The sequence below is a fragment of the Mastigoproctus giganteus genome, chromosome 9, assembly GCF_048544385.1.
Source record: "Mastigoproctus giganteus isolate SK-2022 chromosome 9, ASM4854438v1, whole genome shotgun sequence".
NCBI classification, from domain to species: Eukaryota; Metazoa; Arthropoda; class Arachnida; order Uropygi; family Thelyphonidae; genus Mastigoproctus; species Mastigoproctus giganteus.
Window position 1 is genome coordinate 130,657,330 of NC_143583.1, and position 23,393 is coordinate 130,680,722.

Sequence of the window (23,393 nt, forward strand, 5' to 3'; positions counted from 1 at the left end):
GTTTGTCTTTCTCTTCTTTGCATTTATATATGCGAAGAATTCCTTATCCCCACTCTTTGCTCTCTTTACCAGTGATTTCCTCATAAGCTGCCTTTGACAGCTAACCTTTTCTGTGGCATTATTACAGATAAATTCGTAGCTGTATAGGCTTCAGTACTTTTTATTGCTCTGTAACTTTTCCCTCCATCTTTTTCTGCTCAAGTAATCTGGCAACTTCATTATTCATCCAGCTTGGAATCCTCCTCATTGATAGTTTTTTAATGACATATATACATTCAAGGTTTCTGTGATTAATGTTTTAAAGGTATAACATAATTAAAATCGTATTTTCTCTCTGTGAGATATCTATCCAGTGAATAGAGGCCATGTAGCACCTTAAGCCGACATAATTTCCTTTCCTGAAATTATAACCCATTCCTTTGCCTTTAACTACTGCTACCTCTCCCTTCATCGTGCACTGTAGAACTCAGTGTTCGCTTCCTGCTACTGGTTCCTTTACTGTCAGCCCTATTATGGGTTAATGGGTTAATTAAATATTAACAGTATGTTAAAAATGAAAGAAACAGAAATACACATAATAAGACACATTATTTACAAATTAAAAAAAAATAATAATTGCATGTTATTATTTAAATCAAAAAATGTTACTTAAATAATATATATTTTGTTTTACTGTAATTAATTTTTAAATTAATTACAGTAAAACAAAATATATCAGAAAAGTATTGAAAGACAATGACCATTAGTACAGTAGAACCAGCACAAGTCAGAAATTTAAACATCTTGTGGTCTGAGAAATTGCATCATAATAGCTAAGGGTTAATGACCACCAGCAAGAAAAATAATTACTGAATATGCAACTGCAAGTATTTTTTTATTCACTGGAATAATAATTATACCATAAAATATTTCATTTCAGTATTCTTTCTTTTCATGCTAGATTAGTTCTAATAATTTTGAATGATAAGAAAAAATGCATCTTTTTTATGTCTATCTTTGTGAATGAGGTGCAAAGAAAAAATATACACAAGATTATAAATTCCTGGAAGAATTTAACCACTCTTTTCACTTCATCAAAGAGGTTAATTATGAGGGCACCTTTGGATTTGGGGGAGATTCCTTTGGATTTGAGAAGTGGTGAGATCGGCAAACGGACGACCATACAGGGAAAGACTCCAATTATGTGGACTACAGAGCTTGGGAACCAGGCACCTCAGAGGTGACCTGATTGAGGTTTATAAGGCTCTGAGAGGGATTAGTAAAATGAAGGAGGGTGGAATTCTCACTGTTATAAAGAATTCCAGAACTAGGGATCATAAATTCAAATTACAGGGATTGAAGTTTAAATTAGATTGTAGGAATTTTTTTTTTTAACCAGTTGCAAGTAGCTGAGGCTGACAGTTTGAATAAATTCAAAGTTCAACTGGATAGTTACCTGTATGAGGAGGGAAGCATATAATTTGTATTTTCTTATCTATTTGGTGTCATTGTTTTTTTGTTTTTTTTTTTATCAGTGCAACAAAAGCCTGTGGCTGCCTTGCACTATATGGTGAATACTCTTACTATTACTAAATGGGTGTAAATTAAGCACTCTTATAAGTCAGCTATCTGAATACAACTTTACCATGTGTTTTTACAATTTCAAAATAAATTTTACGATTATATATATAGTTCACAAAGAAAACAAATAAAGAAAGTTCCTCACCTGTTTAGTATACAGGGTAATACTAAAATCAGAACTTTTTTGTCATCTTCATTCTTCAAGTCATTTACTTCATGCAGTTTGTTAAGATACCTGAATAAGAAAAATTTTTGGTTATAAATATCATTGAAAAATATTGCTGACTACTATCAACAAATTAGTAGTTCAGTAATATTTTTCATATTAAATTCATATAATTTTTCAAACAACAACAATAATAATAATTTATTATTAATATATAAATAACAGTTAAAATTTTATAAACATTTTAAAAATATTTATAATATTAACAACCTCGTAAAACTGTACACAGAGTAGCCACTTTATTAAGGTACATCTACATAATAGTGAGCATGTAGTGGGTTCCTCATAGCAGCCTGGATTTGTTGTGGCATGAACTCAATCCCATGTTTTTTGCATAATGGATGGTTGTAGATCTCTACTCTGAAGTACTTGCTACACCTGACTCACAGATTCTCAATGGGATTTGACTGGAAATGCCACTGCAGGTGGCTGAATTTGCTCTCATGTTCCTGGAATCAGTTTTAAAAATTCTGGTCTTGTAATGTGGTACATTATCTTGTTTGAAGAAACCATTTGCAGATGAATGCACTTAGTTGGAAACAATAATATTTATGCCATATTCTGGTCCTCCCATTAGCATTAAACAGTAGGAGCCAGGATGCATCAAGACAGGCAACCCTTTTCTCATTTCCGCTATCCAATACTGATGTTTTCAAATCTACTGTAACTATCACCCTCTTGTTTATTTCTTATGCTGGGTTGTTATTTTACTCATTGTAACTTTTCTGTTGATTACTGAGGGTTGTGATTTCATTCTGTTGAGGGTTGTGATTAATGGATATTCTTCAGATTAGAGTAACGTTAGAAGTGGGATCGCTACTGTTGTTTCTGATTTTAATAAATGAAATTGACAGAGTGGGAGAGGGTGTGATGCTAAATTTGCAGATAATGTAAAGATTGGGAAAGTCGTTAATGATAGATGCCAAGCTGTGCTGCTCCAGAATGACTTGAACAAGTTTCAAGAATGACGATAGTGAAATTATAGTAGTCTTATAATACCGTGACAAAACTGACTAAAAAAATTGAATGGCAAATGCCTAAAAAATGGTACACACCTTGTATAAATCTGCAATAAATTTATTGGTAAATGGTGGCTGAATTTAGTTTGGAAGAAGCATTAAAAAGAACTAAGGCAGAGAATGGGGTAAAAATATTTTTAAACAAATTTTATAATGAGCTCAAGGAAGTAGAAGTGCAGATCTCCAATCCTTGGTTGTCATAAAAAGGTTGAATAATTTCACTATCGTCAAACTTATAAGATATTTTAACGTCATTATCAACACCTTATCTGCACTGGGTTAATATCTTTCACATATTTCCAATCTCATCTCTGATGCTCTTAGACATGCCTGATAGAAAAATACAACTCTCCAAAGTGCTTATCAAATATTTCTCCAACAAATTACACATAGCTTTCCTACAAAAATGCTTATATCACAACGTCATCCCCAAATTCGCCCACATCTTTCCCAAAACTAACTGTAAAAAATACCCACATATCATACACCGCACATCCATCGCAATCATATGCGAAGAACTTAAGAAAAGATTTAACAAAAAACACCAACTTTTAAACTGCATTCACCAATTACGATTCCTTCTCAAAAGAAATATGCCATCAGATGCCTGGATCGAATATACTAACCACAACAATGTACATATCAACGCCACCATCCAACACATAACACAAAAACACACCAAAAAATGGAACACACTCACATCCAAAACCCCCCCAAAAATTTCTACCATTAACCTCTCTTCAAAATCCTTCACCCCTTCCGAACTCTCCGGCCTAGAATTTGCTTTAATTTTGCCATTAAAGAACAACACTATCCAGTAAAAGATTGTATAATCGAACTCCAGTCTAAACTCGACCAACATCCCGATAAGTGGCGACTTATACACCAGTCTAACAGGATAATAAATTCTAAACTCACATCTCTCCCTAACATAAAAAAACAACAACTCTCGGATTTACAAAGACTAAGCAAAACCCCAGATATCATCATCCAAAAAGCTGACAAAGGAGACACAATCGTTATCCTGGACAAGGACACCTACACAGAAAAAATGGAATTAATTCTAGCCGACCAAGATACATATACAAATGACAGCAACCACAACATTACAAAACTTAAAAATAAACTTGACACAATTCTCAGAAAACTCAGACAGAACAAAGAAATCAACCTCTTTACTTTACAACAGATAGGTATTCGCAACAACATTCTGTCCCACATGTTTGGAATAACCAAGCTACACAAACCTGGCCACCCACTAAAACCTATTGTTTCTTTTAGTAGATCAGCTTTTGCTAATTTATCCACCTTCCTTGTTAAAATTATATCCCCACTCACTCGATTCTCTACATTCAAAATTAATAATACAAACCAAGCGTTCCAAAAAATCAGCAACACCACCATATCCGACGAAGACATATTAGATTCTTTTGACGTCATATCCCTATACACTAAGGTGCATATTCCTTTCACCCTACAAGCATTACGCGTACTTCTAACAGCTGATGACACTTTAACGAAACGTACCTCTCTTTCAGTTGACCACATCCTTGAACTTACTACTCTTTTACTAGATGCTAGATATTTTAGATTTAATAATAAAATTTATCGACAAACATTCGGTTTACCAATGGGTTTAGGCATTTCTGCTCCCCTTTCTGAAATTTATCTCGCCACTATTGAAAACCAAATTTTACAACCTTTCCCTTCTGAAATTAAATTATACATCCGCTACGCCGATGATGTCTTAATAATAGGCAACAGAACAACCATAGACAATCTTTTTTTAAAATTCAATACAATACATGACAGGCTAAAGCTTACCCTCGAAATCGGAACGGACAACCAAATTAATTTTCTTAATCTCACTATACAACAGACACATTTAAATACCAAGATTTTCAGAAAAAACACGCACACTGGCAAATATCTACATTTCACTTCACATCATCCCCTTAGTACCAAAAAAGCCATCCTATATAACCAAATCTACAATGCTATCAAATTCAGCTCTTCACAAAACGATCTACACAATGAACTTCAATACCTTACTGAAAAATTCATAGCCAGGAACTATCCCCCTCAACTCATCCTACACACAATATCCACCGTTAAAAGCAACATTAATAACCCCATCAGACACAGTAACAAGATAAATACTCACATAGTTCTCCCTTACCATAGTGAACTCGCAGCACAATTCCGACGTACATTCAAAGATACCGACATCTCCCTCACTTTCTCTACTTATAATAAACTAGGTTCCCTATTTAATTCTTATAAAGAAACATACAAGTATCCCATCAATGATCTCAATAATATAATATATCTCATAAAATGCCAACCAAACTGCGACACCTGTTACATCCGCAGCACTACCACCAAATTCGGTTCCTCCACAACTTCCAACACCCGCGCATACTACCACTTCAACAGTTTCAGGACAAGTCAATCCTGCACTGAGTTAACAACCCATGCTCAAAACCACAACCACACCCCCCTTGTTGACTCTGTCACTATTATTAAACTTAGATCGAGCTACAGAATTCTTCAATATGAAGCCCTCACCATCGAATGGTACCGACACCATTCCGATCTCAATATTATTAACGCAAAACTTCCCTTCAACCTCTCACCAGCTTGGAACCTCTCGCAGCTAAAGTTCCCACGTGTCAAAAAGAGCATCACGAGAGTATAGACCAACTTTAAATACAACACGCGCTCACTTCTCTTCCATTTGCCACCTGATGACGGTTCATTTAACAAAAGTCTCTCGCAACGACTATTGGCACCACCGGTCTTCTCTTTTATTTCATTCTTTCATTCGCGTCCTTCAACCTTTTTATGACAACCAAGGATTGGAGATCTGCACTTCTACTTCCTTGCGCTCATTATAAAATTTGTTTAAAAATATTTTTACCCCATTCTCTGCCTTAGTTCTTTTTAATGCTTCTTCCAAACTAAATTCAGCCACCATTTACCAATAAATTTATTGCAGATTTATACAAGGTGAGTACCGTTTTTTAGGCATTTGCCATTCAATTTTTTTAGTCAGTTTCAAGAATGATCAAAAAAAAAAAAAAAAAAAAAAAAATGGCAGCTGTGCTTTAATGGAGCAAGGTCTTACATTTGGGAAATAACAACTCCAAAATAATTTATACACTTGGTAAGGTTGAATTAAAAACAGTAGTGTAAGAAAGGGACCTGGAGTTATGATATGGGCAAATATGAAGTTCTCTGAGCAGTGTAAACAGGCAGCCAAGAAAGCCCCTAGTGTCCTATCAATGATTTATCAAATATCTTGCAAAGAGAGGGAGATCATATGCCCACTGTATAAGGCAATTGTAAGACTGCATTTGGAATACTGTGTTCAAGTATGGAAATCTCATCTGAAAAAAGACATTGAACTTCTTGAAAGGATTCAATGATAGTCAGCTTGCATGGTGAGACTAACAAAAGGGTAACTGTACAAGGAAAGACTCTGATTATGTGGGCCACAGATCTCAGCAACCAGGCAGCTTAGAGAGGACCCTATTGAGGTTATAAGGCTCTGAGATGGGGTTAGTAAAATGAGTGAAAGGGGATTTTCACTGTGATAAAGAATTCCAAAACTAAGGGCCATAAATTAAAATTATGGGGAGAAGTTTACACTAGATTGTAGGAAGTTTTATTTTAGCCAGCAAGTTGTTGCAAGTTTTAGCCAGCAATTTAAAAACATGGGGACAAAACTATTTATGAAAAATTTTCTCACATCTTGAAGCTGCTTAGCCTGCATTTCAAAAACATATTGAAAAATTACTTATTTTAAAACCTCTTATCCCATGTTTTTGAAAAAGGCAAGAGGAATGTAACCCACAATCAAAAGCATTATAATAAAAAAATCTATAAAACAGTAAATCACTATAAAAAAGATTAATAAAGTATATAAATTAAGCTATAAAAATTACTCAAAGCTACTTAAGCCTGCAATCCAAAATATGAGGATGAAACTATTTATATTTATTTTTTTATTCTTTTGGACCTTGTTTCAAAATATGGGCCGAGAAATTGAAAAGTTTACTTCTTATAATAAAAAATTTAAAAACATAATTACTATAAAAAAGACTAGTAACTGAAGTATATATAATAAATTAAGCTATACAAAATTAATTAAAAGCAATTAGTTCAATGTTCTGCATTAGGGTAGGACAACTTTACCTTTTTTTAGTCATTTGTTTTTCTTTTTAAGTCAGGATCAGGAAAAAGGAATTATGGGATATTTAATATAATTATTCAATTGTGCTCATAATCAGCAAGTCACCCAAATCACTCAAATGTTCATAGGGAAGTGGGTTATGTGGGTTGTTAACTGGTTAACTAAGTCCAAGGGTTTTAAAAACATGGGAGACAATTTTAAAATCTAGTTGTATATGTAGCACAAATATACACTCCATTATTTTTGTACAGCAGTTCCCTTTGCTGATGTGTATAAAGTAATGTATGGCACCTTAATGTTTCATAATTTGATTACGAAAGATTCTCCTGATGGTCCTAGCAAGTTACTGAAAGGTCCTCAGGGAACTGAAATAGTTTGGTACTGCCTGAGGGATGACAACCAGACTTGCATCTTTCCAAGCATTTATATGTACTAAGATAAAGGTAAACTGCAACCATTATCAATCCACTGCAGGATGGAAGCCTCCTCAACAATTCATGCTGAGGGAAATGGACCATAATCTGCCACGCTGGTCCAGCGTGGGTTGGCAGATCGACCATATTTAGCAGTCAGGGGCTTGAGCCCCAGTCTATTCAAAAAGTGTGTACTACTGCACTCCTGCTCCCGATCACTCGGCTATGGAGGCTTCACCTACTAAGGCAAATTAATAATATTAGTAGTATGTCTTTAAATACCTACAAGTTTAACATTATCATTGTATCGTGATTTTGAATTTAAAGATTCTATCAAAATGAGGATGGATATTGTTCTCTTATACAGTTCAGTATAATAGTACAGTGTAGTATGTCATCCACATACCTACAAGTTTAACATTATCATTGTATCATGAATTTGAATTTAAAGAATTCTGTCAAAATAAAGATGGGTATTGTTCTATTATACAGTTCAGTTTTAATTTTCTCCTGTTAAATGTAGAGAAGAAATGTTTCCCTAGAATTTATTTTAAATGAAACATTATGAATACAAAAATTATATTTATTACATGACTTAATTATATTGCTTAAACTCTGTATTTTTCAAGATTCATTCACAAAGATAATAAAAATATTAAAGAAGGTTAAATAGACAGATTTTAACAATAGTCATGAAGTTACTCACCTTAATGCTTTCTTGTACTTTGCATTTGCTGTTATAAAATTTTCTTTTTTAAAATAGATATTTCCAGCATTTTTTATTTTATCTGATACTTCTAATATGAGGTCAACCTAAAATAAAAGAAAACATAGAAGGCATTATCAGTGAGTAGCTAATGATAAAGCTAATCATTACATTACCATGCAGCAAACTTTTGTGCAGTATTAGTATTAGTCCTATACTAATACTGTATTTTGTACAGTATTAGCATAGGACTGTACTGGCCCTTTGAGAGTAGCAGAGTCAGTACAGGTGACCCAAAAGCAAATGGAATTAACAAAGTTTGTGCATCTGTATTCACACAAGAATATATTTTTACAGGAAAGAAATGAGTGTAAGATTTCAAGGCATCTAAAGCATTCTTAATATTTATTTTATGCCACAAGCAATCCTCTGCATAAAGAAAAGTGAAATGTACAAAAATGAAATATATATATATAAAAAAAGAGATGTAGATCAGTGCATTATGTTTTATGAATATGAGAAGCATATAAATGAAGAATATAAAAAGAACCTCACACTATGTGTTATTTAATGTGTGTGTGTTATGAGGGTTTTAAGCTGCTGTGGCTATAGTGTGCCTATTATTTATGTAATGTGACTTTATTACTAGCGAGTTACATGGTACTTTAGGCATGTCCATTGAGGACTATTCACAAACCCTACGTGGTTGATGTAATGACCAGCAACTGCTCTCCAGTTTCCACAACCATTTGAACACCACCCTTCCGAACATCAAGTTCAAGCTTGAGATGGAAGTTGCCAAACATCTCCCCCTTCTTGGATGTATTACTTTTCAGGTCAGAACACTTGATCACCATGAAAGTGTACTGGAAACCTGCTGACTCAGTCAAGGTTTTCTTCTTCCATTCTAGCCATCCCCAATCCACAAAGACTGGGATCCTTAAATCCCAGATCCTTTGAGTCCGTATCTGCTGCAGCCTGGAAGTCAAGGATGAGATAGCCCACATCAGAAGTACCTTCTTTCATTCTGATGATAGGTATTGTTAGTTTGTTAGTTATTTGGTTTTTAGGAGCATTAGCAACTAAGGCCATATTGCTCCGGGAATATGCGGTAGTCATTCCCTGACCTTTCCGCATCCTCCGTATTTGGTGGTGACGGGCTCGAACCCCGGTCTAATCAAGAAGCGTGTGCTACGCACTGCTGCTCCTTCCCACCTGGCTACGGAGGCGCCCGATGATAGGTATTATCCACAACCTTTCATCAGATACACAATGGCTTCCACTTTAGAAAGCCACAGAGCTAATATCCAAAGTAACCTCACCACATAAGCACTGCTTCCAATGGAGGACACACTTGCATCATAATCCTCAATTCTACGGTGGTATAAGTGAAAAGATTGCCCAGTTAGCCAAAGCACAGAAACAAAACAAGATTCTACTTCCAGAAACATTCAACAACTAACTCCTCAAACCTTACCCCTCATCAGAAGTAGGAATTAAAAATCCCAAGTATTACATCAAGTGTGAGGTTTGCAAAGGGATTTATGTAGGTCAGAGTCAAAGGAAGCTATAAAAAACAATCAATAAATGCAAAGGTGACATGCATCTTAAGAGAAAGTTATCATCTTGGACCTGACCCTACATTCTGTTGAAACTGTACATTTTTAGAACTTTGATGAAATTACAACTTTCCAGAGATCTGTACAAGTTGAGGAGACTTTTAAAGAATTGTTCTTCATCAAGGCTCTCTCTAATTCCATCAGTAGGTCCAAGGAGCTGTTGATTGACATGACCTAGTACATGTTTTCAAAAGCAGTCTTGGCACAGACAACCCTGCATCACAGTTAAGGGTCCAATGTCCAGCAAAACAAAATCAACAGGTTGAAGGAGAATCTAACACAGATAATTCCACCAGCTGGGCCATCTTCAGCTACAGAAAATGCCAACATATTCTAAAAAGTTCCACTCACACTATCAGTCATATTACCATCAAAAATAGCAAAATGTCTTCTTTAGCATGAGGAACATCCCTTTTCACTTCCAGTTTGGTTCTGCCCAGACAGCTATTAGTTATTTGGACAATGATAATGTCAACAATTATCACATGGGACAACCACAGTTCTCAGCATCAATATTCTTGTAGCTCTTTTCAGTATTGCATTATTTCAAAATAACAAATATAATGTATTTGTTAACTCATGTCTGGTTCTTTGATTAATTTGTGATTTTCCTCTTATTTAATTTTCTGATGTGTTTTTAAGTATTTTAAAGTGGAGTTTTCATTGACAAAGTAAACCAGAGATTTTAAGAGTTTACAAAATGTTTGATTTGGTCAAATAATTTTAATGTAGTTATTTGTGGCACATTTCCTGTGTTTGTAGAGCCTCTATAAGACATGCCTAAATTACCATGTAATTCAGGCATGTCCTATAGCATGAGGAATATACTTGAATTAAATCGATAACACAGTGTGAAGTGCCTTTGATCAACCTTCATTTGATTTCACTACATAATGTCTTCCAAAAATTACAACCGAGAAGCATATAATCCTAACCTCAGTAAAATCCAAGTTTGTGTCATCAGGAAAAAGAGGAAAAATATCTTGACTGCCATCATCTTCACCTAAGCCACAGTCTTCACCTAAGCCATAGTCTTCACCAGGTTTGATTTCTCCACAATTTTCTATAAAACAATCCTAAAGAATAAAAGAGATAAAAGTGATTTTTAATAGCACATTAAATGAAAATATTTTACAGAGTACCTGCAAACAGGGGAGAAGGAAAGAAATCAGATAAACAATCTTCCATTTCTGAATCTGAATGTGTTATTGACATTTTTCATGATAAATTGGTTATAATTCACAAAGCAACGATTGCTTCCTTACCTACTTATTCAGTAGTGAACCCATTTCACCTATTCATTTAGAGCAGGCATGGGCAACCTTTTTTGTTTCAGGCCACACACTAAAAGAATGGCAAATTTACCTAATAGTTGTAACTTATAACATAAAATAATAAAATTGCTATTTTATTATAAATAAATCATAAAAATTATGAATTAAGAAATGATATAGTTGAAACAATAATATTTTCATATATCTAATTGCCATTCATCAAATTCCAAAAATATATATTGTAATTATGAAAATTGTATAATTATAGAAACAAAGTTTATTAGAAAAAAAATTTAACCTATTTACTTACAGTTAGTGAGATACTTGCGCTCGAGAATCTTTTACCAAATTTTGAAGATTAGCAGGAATAGAAGTTGCTACCCTCAAGCTGCTTTCTAAATGCATGTTTGTCAATCTTGATCTTGTTTTAGACTTGGTGAATTTCATTCTTGAAAATAGCTGTTCACATTTATAGGTACTTCCAAAAACTGAGGCATGTTTTCTAGCAAATTTTATCATTTGTGGAAAGCAATCTAACAGAAGAGAAGGCATAGAATTTCAATAGAGAAACATTTTGAAATTTCTGTTGAAGAAGATCACTGCTTTTAAGTTCAATTAGTTCCATTTGCAGCTCTTTTCTCGCTTGATAAATATCTGTATTAAAAGGATAAAGGATTTGAAAATAGTGTGAAGTCTGCATCTTTTGATTTGAAATCTAACACCGAATTCTATGCTACTAACTCTTCAGCAACGAAATATACTCAGAACTATTGTGATTGGCTGAAGTTGGAAAGTGGTAAGTGTCACCCTAAGTTGTCTTTCCCAAAGTTGAAGTTTGGTTTGAAAAGCCTCTATATGAGCATAAAGTTCACGAACTTGTTTGTTATTTGGTTTTTAGGAGCATTAGCAACTAAGGCCATATTGCTCCGGAGATATTCGGTGGTCACTCCCTGACCTTTCCGTCCCCTGTATTTGGTGGTAACAGGCTCGAACCCCGGTCTAATCAAGAAGCGTGTGCTACGCACTGCTGCTCCTGCCCACCTGGCCATGGAGGTGCCGTTCATGAACTAACTGATTTTATAATTGTATTTTCTGATTTAGTTTAAATGAGACATGATATCAACAAGAAATGCAAGATCATGTGCTCATTCAATACTTTCTAGTTCTGGAACATATTTGCCTTTCATCTCCATAAAGACACAGACTTCTTCTCTAAGATTATAAAAGCCTGAAGTATTTTTCCTTTGCTTAACTAATGAACTTCACAGTAATAGGCCAATGTTTCATCAAGTTCTTCAAGGAATAGCTTGAACTGGCGATGGTTGAACCCCTTTGATTTTATAAAATTAATGGTTGAGACTACAACTTTCATCACATTTGCAAATTTAAGAGATTTAGAGCACAAGTTCTTCTGGTTTATCAAACAGTGAAACGAAGTAAAATATTTTTATTCCAAGTTGAGGAAATGTATTTCTGATTATATTTTGGAAATTAGCCCCACCTTATTTCTGATCATTGTTGGAGCCCCATCTGTTGTCACGCTTTTGAGCTTATCAAAAGAAAGGTTAAATTTATTCATGGATGCTTTTAGTTTTTGAAAATATCATCACCTGTGGTAGTATTGTTCATACTTTGAAGGCAGAGCATTTCTTCAGTAATAGAAAATGCACCACCAATCCCATGAATAAAAATTTCCAGCTGAGCCATATCCGATATATCGGTGCTTTCATCGAGAGCCAACGAAAAAGACTTAAATTTAGAAGCCAGCATCGCTAAGCTTTTTTCTATATCTGCAGAAATTTCCTCAATGCATCTCCTAACCGTTCTTTGGGACAAGCTAATAGCATCAAACACTTCATTCTTCTCTGGATACAAAATATTAACAACAGAGGTGGTTGTTGTTGTTTTTTTTTTTGGTGCAAGGGCTACTTAAGCCATATTGCACCTATCACCGTTATGAATGTTACATATGCATGGTGACTGTAATGGCATTACTCAAAAATGATCATATAATTCTATCTGTTTCGTAAAGTGAAAGAACTCCAGCAGATTAGCGTCGTTACCTATGATGTGGCAGAGTGTCAAGGGTTCTTTAAGGTTTGGCAGAAAGCTAAAAGAGACTTGGCGGGCAGTGGTGTATAAAGTACATTCAACAAAAATATGCTTCATTGTAAGTGGAAAGTTGCACTGTGTGCATTGTGGAGGATCATTACCTGTGAGGAGATAAAGGTGGGTAAGGTGACTGTGGCCAATTCACGCTCTGGTTAAGATTACTTCCTCCCTCCTGTTTATACGGAAACTGGAAGTCCACAGTTGCGGTTCAGGTTTTATTTGGCGAAGGTTTTATTATGCGTTTGGGCTTGCCATTGAATTCTCCATTGTTCTTTACATATTCTTCGTATGTTACTTTTGTAGTCAAGATACGGAACGTAATACTGTGATAATTCTCTGTTGGATGGATGTTCAGCGGCATAGTCCGCACATTTGTTTCCTGGTATCCCAGCATGGCCTGGAATCCAGCAGAAAATGGCCACTCACTGGAGTTCTTGGAGATACATCAGTTTGGACTTTATGAGCTTTATTAAAGGATGTGCTTGAGAAGAAGTATTCTGTAAAGCTATACGTGCACTTTGGGAGTCTGTGCTTGTATATCATGCTTTTATGGATGGACAGATGGAGAATATTTTCTGTTGCCAGTTTGATGGCGAACAATTCAGCTGTACAGCTGCTGCATTCATTGGGAAGTGATACGGAGAAGGTTTTATGAGGGAAAACGGCTGCTGCACCCACTCCACTCTCAGACTTTGATGCGTCAGTGTATATTTTTGAAAAATGCAGATAATTTTGTGTGTGGGCAATATGGAATTGTTGTATATTGACATTTGCAAGAGTGCTTTCCCCAGTTTAGAAAATAACTGTCACAGAGTGGTTTAATAGATGTCCATGGGGGATCCGTACTATTTAAATCTTGAAGAACTTTATCAGGGTGTATATTCCAAGTTTGCGATAATGCTTGAGCTCTGAGAGCAAAAGGCTGAACTGCCCTGGGTTTATTTCTATAGAATGTTGTGAACTGAGGGTCATTAAGTATCGGCCTAATGGGATGGGTAGGTAGACTTTGGATTTTAGTTGTATAGTTAAGAAGTAACACCTTTCTCCTGAGGCTTAGAGGAAGTTCATGAGCATCAATATAAAGACTTTGAACTGGTGAAGTTCTATAAGCGCCTAGAGAAATCCTCAGGGCAGAGTGTTGAATTGGTGCAAGTTGCGCTAGCATGCTCTCCCTAGCAGAATCATACACCAGGGTACTGTAATCAAGGCGAGATCTGATTAGAGCTCTATACAAATGAAGTAACGTGTACCGATCTGCACCCCATGATGTAGAAGAAATGACTCTGAGTATGTTAATTTTTTTCTGGCAAGACATCCTTAGATGTTTAACGTGCTCTGTGAAGTTCAATTTACTATCGAAAGTCAGACCAAGCAGACAATTTCTGTTCACAACTGAGAAAGGCTGGTTTGTTAAGTGTACCTCTGGATCTGGATGCATCTTCCATTTGTTACAAAAGTGAACTACTTTAGATCTTGAACAAGAGAGTCGATACCCATTCTGTGCCATCCATAACTGAATATTATTAATTGAGATTTGGAGCTACCATTCAATGAAGGTCATGTTTTGCAAACTGCAAGAAACAGCGAGATCATCGACATAGAGGTATGAATTCACAGTGCTGGGAATATTTTTAGTCATGTGATTTTATTCTTATTGCGAATAAGGTGGCTCTGAGCACAGAGCCTTGTGGGACCCCTTCTTCTTGTATATATGTTTGAGAGAGAACTTGTTGGTATCGGACTTGAAAGGATCTGTGCTGAAGGAAGTTCAATATAAAATATGGTAAGTGGCCTCTCAAGTCAAGGGAATGCGCATCTCTGAGGATACCAAAACGCCATGTGGTGTCGAAGGCTTTTTCTAGATCAAGGCATACCATGACGAGATGCTCATTTCGAATGAATGCATTCCTGATGTTTGTTTCTGCTTTGACCATGAGATCCAGGACTGATCGATTTTTTCTGAAACCAAATTGATTGTCAGAAATTATATTTTTAGAGTCAAGAAACCAAGTAAGTCAACGGTGAATTATTTTTTCCAGTGTTTTACTTAAGCAGCTGGTGAGAGAAATAGGTCTATAGTTTTCAGGAATGGAATGATCTTTTCCTGGTTTGGGAATTGCTATTATATAGGAGTGATGCCAGGAACTGGGGAAACAATGTTCAAGAAAGATGTGATTGAAAAACGCGAGCAGTGAGGAGACCGATTCTTTATCTAAGTGTTGGAGCATTATGTAGTACAGCGATTTCCAAACTGGGAGGCGCGAACTAGTGCAAAAGGAGGTGCGAAAAGTTTAACAGAAATGTAATTTTCATAACATAACATATATAAATAAAAAAATATATACATGAGTTTAATAAACAAAAGCAAACCTTCAAAAAAATAGTTTCTGTTCCATCAAATGCATTGCTAGCGTCGTACCAAGTTTCTTACAGAATCACGAAATGTAAAAAAACCACACACAATAGGAGAAACTGTAGTTTTGGCAAAGAACTAGAAATTGCATAATAATTATGGATGTTTTACTTCAAGGGAGGCGCCGGGAAAATTTTACAGGTCAAGGGAGGCGTGGGCTCAGAAAGTTTGGGAAACGCTGATGTAGTATATTCCGTCAGGGCCTGCAGTACTGTTTTTTGAGGTAGATATGGCTTCTTGAAGTTCAAGCATTGTAAGCGGCTGATTACAGGGTAAAGAACATTTACTCGTAAGTCTGAAGTTCAGTTTGGACTTTTCAGCTAATACTTTGATCTTCTGGAATGATGGATCATATGCTGTTGAGGCAGATAACTGTGAAAAAACAGTCCCTAGGCCATTCACTATATCTCTAGGAGAAGAAAGAGCCTGCCCACTCCAGTTGAGAAGTGGGGAGGATAATGGGTGAACTTTGCCATTTAGTTGTTTTATTTTCCGCCATATTATTCTTGAATCAGTATTTTTATTAATCAAGCTCACAAATCGAATCCAAGATTCTCTTTTAGCTTTCTTCCTAATGTGACGGGCCTTGGCTCTGAGTCTCTTGTAGTTTATAAGATTGGCGGTGGTGGGATGTTTTCAAAACAGAATCCAATCGGTTTTTTATTTTTTTGCACCTTTGCACTTTTCGTTCCACCAATAGTTTATGGTTCTATTGGTTGTTGACTGTGATTGTGGAATCTCAGTGCATGCAGCAGCCAATATTTGTCTCGTGATGTGATCGGTAACTGTGTCAACAGGACAGGTTTCGATGATCTGTTCATCAAAGGACACTCGGGAAGTGAATTTTGCCCAATCTGCTCTGGGAAATTTCCATTTTACGTAGTTTTGGAAAATGTTGGAATGTGCTGTTTGAATCTTACATATTAGCGGAAAGTGATCACTATTTAGCGGGTTGTCGAGGGCCGTCCACTCAATACTAGGAAAGAGGATCGGAGAGCATATGGAAAGATCTATTACACAAGTTCTACCCATAGAGATGGATGTAAGTTGGCAAGCCAGTATTTAGTATAGTCAGATTTTATCTGTCAGCAAGCTGTTCGATAAGTTGTCCTCATCCATCTGCATTGGGAGAATCCCACAATGGATGCTGTCCATTGAAGTCGCCCAATAAACAGATAGGGGTTGGCAACTGCTGCATAAGATCTTCCAGTTCATGGATGGTATAGGAGTGATCGGGCAATAGGTAGATAGAGACAAGTGTCAAAGTAATACCAATCACCATACGTGTTGCAACAGCTTAGATGGAGGTTTGTAAAGGAATGAATTTGCAAGGTACTCGTGAGTCTATGAGTATGGCTACCCCTCCGTGAGCATTATTTGTAGCAGTTCTGTCTTTCCTAAAGAGTGCATAATTCTTAACTGAGAGTGACACATGCTGTGTTAAATTTGTCTCTTGTAGGCAGATGCCTAAGGGAGGGTAACGATCAATTAACTCATGGATATCATCAATGTTACTGCAAATTCCTCTACAGTTCCACTGTATGATTTGGTGCATTATTTGGTTTTGTTACTTGAGGAAGATTCTGAATCTTTTTTATTCCCAGGCTGTTTGTGGCGATCGAGTTTCATTTTCTCTCTTCTTGGAAAGGTTGGGCGTCCAGTATCCATGTCATCTTCTGCGTGAAGGTCTAGGATAGGTTCATTTGGGTCAGTATTGTTATCAGTGTCCATACTTACTGAAGTGATATTGTTTGTCTTCCTATTTGGAACTGAGTCGGTTTTCGATTTTGAAATATCTGATAGTCTATGTGGGGTAGCTGATGGGACTGTGACTGGGGTGTTGTTGGCTCTATCTACTACCTTTTGCTCGTTTGGAGTCTGTTTCATCGATGGTGACAGTATAGATCGGGCCCAATCTGCAATCGATATGGTTGGGGGAACTGATACTTCAGTTTGTGTTGCTGTTGTTTGATATTTTTGCATTGCTGCTGCATATGTGTTCTTGGGTGTGTTGAGCATAATTTGCTTTCTTGCCTCTTGGTATGTGACTTTTCGTTCTACCCTGTACTTCGGGATTTTTTTTCCAGTTTTCCAGAGGTCGCATGATTTGGAGTAGGCTGGATGCGTGCCTTTACAATTCGGACAGTGCGATGTTTTGGCGTCACAGTCTGTTTGCGAATGTTCTTTTGACCCACAGTTTGGACAGACTGGATCTCCTCGACAAGCCATTTGCGTGACCAAATTTTTGACACTTGTAGCATCTTATAGGATTCGGGATAAAGGGTGGTACTTAGCAGTTGAGATAGCCAGCTTTGACACTGGATGGTAAGACAGGTGTTCTGAATGTCAGGATGATGTTGCGGGTGGGAACAAGATCTCCATCTTTTCTGATCATGATGAGTTTCGCTTGTATCACTTTTTGACGTTTGAGTTCATGGGCCAGTTCATCTTCTGTTACATTTATCAGATCCCACTCTGCAATTACTTCCTTGGAAATATTTAATGTTGCATGAGGGGTGACATGAATGGGTAGTCTGCCAAATGTTGTTAGTTTCAACAGTCTCTCAGAATGTGCACGACTCAATGTTTCTACCAAGAGGTCTCCAGATTTGAGTCTTCTCACCATTTTGGGAGAGCCCGCTGCATTTTCCAAACATTTCTGTATAAGAAATGGTGAAAGAGTGCTCATAGATTTGTCCGGCAGACTATGTAAGATAAGGAATGATGGGCTGTTGGTCTGTGTCTGTACACAGTCGTTTAGACTTTGGGAAAGATCGCTATATAATCGCACTTTGAATGCTTGACCTCGAATTCGCTTGGCACCCGGGACCAACAACAGAGGTTAAGCACTCCTTGAAAAATTCACCATCAGAGTAACTTTTTGAGTGCTTGGCAATTTTCTTCGATACAATATAACTTGCAAGCAAAATGTTGTCAGAAAATTTCTGCTTTTTCAAAAAGAATGTGGTCAGGCTCTTAGTCTGTTTCATCTTTCTAATTTCTCCTTGAAACTTATTATATTCACTGTTTTGTATTGTAATGAAGCTTAATATTGTATTCCTTGAAGACAAAAAGTTTCAGAACAGATTAAACACATGGGTTTATTTTTTGATTCAGTAAAAAAATAATCATTTGTCCGCCATTCTTGAAACACTCTTTCATAGGACAGCTTTCTTTTGTTTGACAAAGACATTCTAAGGGTTACTGTTCATCAAAAATCAAATCAATGATCAAACTTAAAGTAAATGCACAAACACAGTAAGAACTATGTACCACAAATGAAAATATTATGACTGCAGGAGTCAACAGGACTGCAGTTGCTGGTCTCAACATACAGCTCATTTACCTGAGTTGCCAATTAGTTCAAGTTTCCAAGAAAACACGAAATGCTACAAACTGCCATCCATGAAAGTGAAATACGTTTCTGTAATGCTAGTTAATTAAGCTAATTACTTAAAAGTAGTTCAGAGCGAAGACCTTTGCATTCTGCAAAAAATTTTAGGTAAAAAAAAAAAAAAAAAAAGGCAAAAATATAAACAAAGTAACATTTTTCCAGCACAACTGCATTTTAGAATGATTTGTCTACTTTCCCAAATTTCATTAAAATCAGACCAACACAAATCTGGAAATTATTATTTATTTTCTTCATACACATCACATTAAGTTATCGATATATCATATATGAGGGGGTATCAAAAAGTTTGTACCTGACAAAGATAAAACATCAGTAGGAAGATGCTGTTTTTAATATAAGTTGTCTACATATTCAACAACCAACACATGAAATTTCAATCCCGTAGGTGGTCATACACCAGAGGTGGAGCCCGGAATCTGAGGAAGGATGCTATGGTTGATAAACAGAAGTATCAAGCAGTGATCAAGTTACTGCATTTGGAGGGCACGAAAGCTCGGGAAATTGACAAAGAAATGAAAGCTGTGTATGGACAGAATTGTCCATCCTATGACACTGTAAAAAAAATGAAAATGGGAGTTCCAGTGTTGAGCCAAGAGAAGGAAGGCCATCAACATCCACAGACAGTGAGATGGTTGCAAAGGCTGAGCAGCTGGTGCTGAGTGACAGACTTGTGACAATTCATTTCATCGCAAATGCAGTGGGAATTAGTTATGGGTCTACCCACAGCATTTTACATGACCATCTGCACATGTCTAAGGTCTCCACATGATGGGTTCCACGATTGCTGATGCCTTTGCAGAAGCTGTTGTTATTTGGTTTTTTAGGAGCATTAGCAACTAAGGCCATATTGCTCCAGGGATGTGCGGTGGTCATTCCCTGACCTTTCTGCATCTTCCGTATTTGGTGGTCACGGGCTCGAACCCCGGTCTAATCAAGAAGCATGTGCTAAACACTGCTGCTCCTGCCCACCTGGCTACAGAGGTGCCTCTTTGCAGAAGCAATATCGAATGTAATGGTCTTGCCAACTGTTGGATTTGTGCTACTGCAGCACCCAACCTATTCTCTTGACCTAGCACGCCAGATGTCTTCGTTTTTCGAGAAATGAAGAAACCATTGCGTGGAAAGCACTTTGATTCATCTTAGGAAGTCATCAATGAAGTGGAATTGTGGTTTCAGGCAAAAAGTGCAGACTTATATGATCAAGGCATCAAAGAACTGATCCACAGATGAGAGAACTGTGTTACTATACGTGGAGAGTACATAGAAAAGGATTGAAGTTCCTGTGAAGTGTCACCTTTCTATGGCTATTATTTCTAGGTAAGGGTACGAACTTTTCGATACTCCCTCGTATTGTAACTGAGCAATGGATATTATGTTTGTTGTCATGTGCTGGTTGGAGGAATGAATGGAGGAATGAATGTGTTGGATGTGCAGAAACAATTTTTTTTTTTGGTTTGTGCATAAAAGTAGTTGCTCTTTGTTCTTTTTTTTTTGTTATAAATCATGAACTGTTGCTATTTGCTAATGTCCCTCAAATACTTGATCCATTTGTTAAACAAATATAACCATGTCAAAGACTGAGCTGAATAGGGTTCCAAGTTGACAATGAAATCTGATTATTATTTTATTTTTTATTTATTTTTTTTTTATTTTTTTTATTTTTTATTTGTCATCAGCCATTATTTGTAAATGTACTATTTGTTATCTTATTTATTTGCTTAAATAATATATGGTGGCTCGTACAGGTATTGATTTTTAACATTATGCATTATGATTTTGTGTAAATCATTTCTATTTTATGGCACATTTTTAAAGAATGCTGCATCTGTAATGTGCCTAATTCACATAAACAAATAATTACTTTCAGATTTGAAAATGACTGCTCACTAGTACAGTTTATAAATGATATGAAGGAGTTTTTCAACAGTGGCAGTCTGAGGGAAAATAGTTTAGAGATGTTTACATACCTATGTTAATTTTCTTACATTGTTGCAAACTAAAGTTTAAAACATTTAGTTTTAATTTCTTTATCTAATCTACTATGATGAGTATCAAGGTTGACTCTTTATAGAGATATTTATTCAATGAAATAGCCTTCCATATTCCAATTTTTATCCTCAATAAAATGTTTTGATTTGATTGAATGTTACATAAAATGGCAGTACTTGCAGATTGTTCTTGAACAATTTGCAAGCACTGCCATTGCATAAATAATATAGAAGCACATAATTTCTGTATTGTTTGTGCTGAAAGGCATATTCATATTGTAATTTTGAAATTATATAGAAGCATATAATTTCTGTATTGTTTGTGCTGAAAGGCATATTCATATTGTAATTTTGCAGTTATAATTTTAATTTACGTGTTGAAGTTTGCCTCCCCCCATTACAATTACAATAGGTTATTTGTTATTTGGTTTTTAGGAGCATTAGCAACTAAGGCCATATTGCTCCGGGGATATGCGGTGGTCATTCCCTGACCTTTCTGCATCCTCTGTTTTTGGCGGGCACGAACCCTGTTCTAATCAAGAAGCGTGTGCTACGCACTGCTGCTCCTGCCCACCTGGCTATGGAGGTGCCATTACAATAGGTCTAATGAATAAAATGACCCTACATCAGTAAGCAGTATTATAGAATGGCACATTACTGCAGACTAGTATATGATGATAGTTACAAAAATAAAGCTGACTACTAGAATTTGCACAAGAACAATTATTTGACTATCACTCAACAATACTGACAACATATCCAATCAGTTAACAGAAAGCCAGCACTAACTAGACAATATTCCATCTTATAATATTTCTTGTGGGAATCCAACACACTAGTATAATAAAAACTTACATAGGACTGAAAGAAAACTGCATAAATTTGAGAACTTATGCTTGTAAATCTGGATTTTTGTATATTTACATATCTCCAAGTCTGAATATGCTAGCACGATATTAGTATACATCGAATAAACTTCCTTTCTTAACAATATTCTTCCATTTTTTAAAATTTTTTTAAGGAATGATAATACAAGTTAAACTATAGAACAATAAAATTCTAAGATCAAGCCAATAAAAAACTGCCTGGACTACATAATCTTTAATAATGTGCTACAAGAAATGTTTTTTTTTAATTTTATAGCAGAATTAAGGTTTTTGCTCAAATGTAAATGAAGGGTAATTATTAATTAATGAGTAATTATTACACACAGAAATTTAAGTTTTAACATATCTCTACTACAGCAAAGCTTAATTTATCGAAACTTACCTCCTAATCTGTGTTGTTAAATCATGAGTGAAGAAGTTAAAATGTGAAAAAATAAAATCTCAGCATACTTAAAATTATGATCTAGAAAAACTTTGCATTTTATTTCTTTGTTTATGAATGAAAACGTGCACTTTTTTTTAGGGGATAATTTTACATATGCTGAAATTTAATTTTCTCACATTTTAATTTCTTCACTCACAATTTAACAAAATAGATTAGGGGTAAGTTTCAATAATCAGAAAATAATAAGCAGATACTGCTAGCAAAAAAGCAGATACTACATAAGCAAAAAATATACTTGCCTCCATAGGTCTGTCATTTGAATCAGTGTGAACACTCTCTAAAAGATTGATTGTTCCTAATCCCTTTTTAACAGCTCCAAAAACAACATGTTTACCGTCTAGGTGTGGTGTGGGAACTAAGGTGATAAAGAACTGGGATCCATTTGTATTTGGTCCGGCATTTGCCATGCTAAGAAGGCCTGGTTTGTCATGCTACATAAAGATTAATATACAACGATAAAATACAGATATTTATGAAATTTAAAGTCATCCACAAAATTTCTTTTTAACTCTAGAGTCACTTTCACTGAAAATTCCATAATTTTATTTTAACTGTGATAAAAAATATCTGTCTTGATTTAACATTAATACTCATACCTGTACAGTAGGACCTCACCTTTTGTGGGGATTATGTTACTGCAGATGTTTGCAAATGGCAAGGTTAAGGGTATATGGGAAAACTGGAGTTAGGCTCTTAGTTCACAAGATATTTTTGTTAAATAAGAACATTAAGTTCATAAACTTCAGTGTTTATGAATTTAACTGGTATCCATTTTCTGTAATTTAGTCTGAAGTTCCACCCTGTTATTCAACTCAGGATATGTCATCATTGAAATATAACAGCTGAAGTATCCCGAGTTTGGAAGGGTGGAATATATGACTAAATTAAATGACTATACTGTCTTATTAATAATAATTAAGATGTTTTTATATAAAATAAATTTTAGTACTGTATAAATACAGAGAAGCTTTTTATGGAGTGTACATCGGATACAGAGGCACATCACAAGACAACATTTTTTGCTCTGCCAGCTCTATTGCTAGTGTAAATGCAGGCATGGAAAACTGATCACTGGCATTTGTTAAGCTTCACGCAATTTTGCATTTCCAAGTGTTGTTGTT

At 35.7% G+C, this 23,393-nt stretch overlaps 1 protein-coding gene across 1 annotated transcript in view; it reads right to left on the reverse strand.

Moving 5' to 3' along the window:
• The window catches only part of LOC150080733 (peptidyl-prolyl cis-trans isomerase D-like), a 154,840-nt gene that overhangs the window by 76,299 nt on the left and 55,148 nt on the right, over positions 1–23,393 (reverse strand). The window contains exons 4-7 of the mRNA XM_090381783.1: positions 22,512–22,703; positions 10,674–10,814; positions 8,120–8,226; positions 1,706–1,795 (exon numbers count right to left, since the gene is read on the reverse strand). Of these exons, the coding sequence (XP_090237909.1) occupies positions 1,706–1,795; positions 8,120–8,226; positions 10,674–10,814; positions 22,512–22,703 (530 nt within the window). The remainder of the gene's footprint in view (positions 1–1,705; positions 1,796–8,119; positions 8,227–10,673; positions 10,815–22,511; positions 22,704–23,393) is intronic.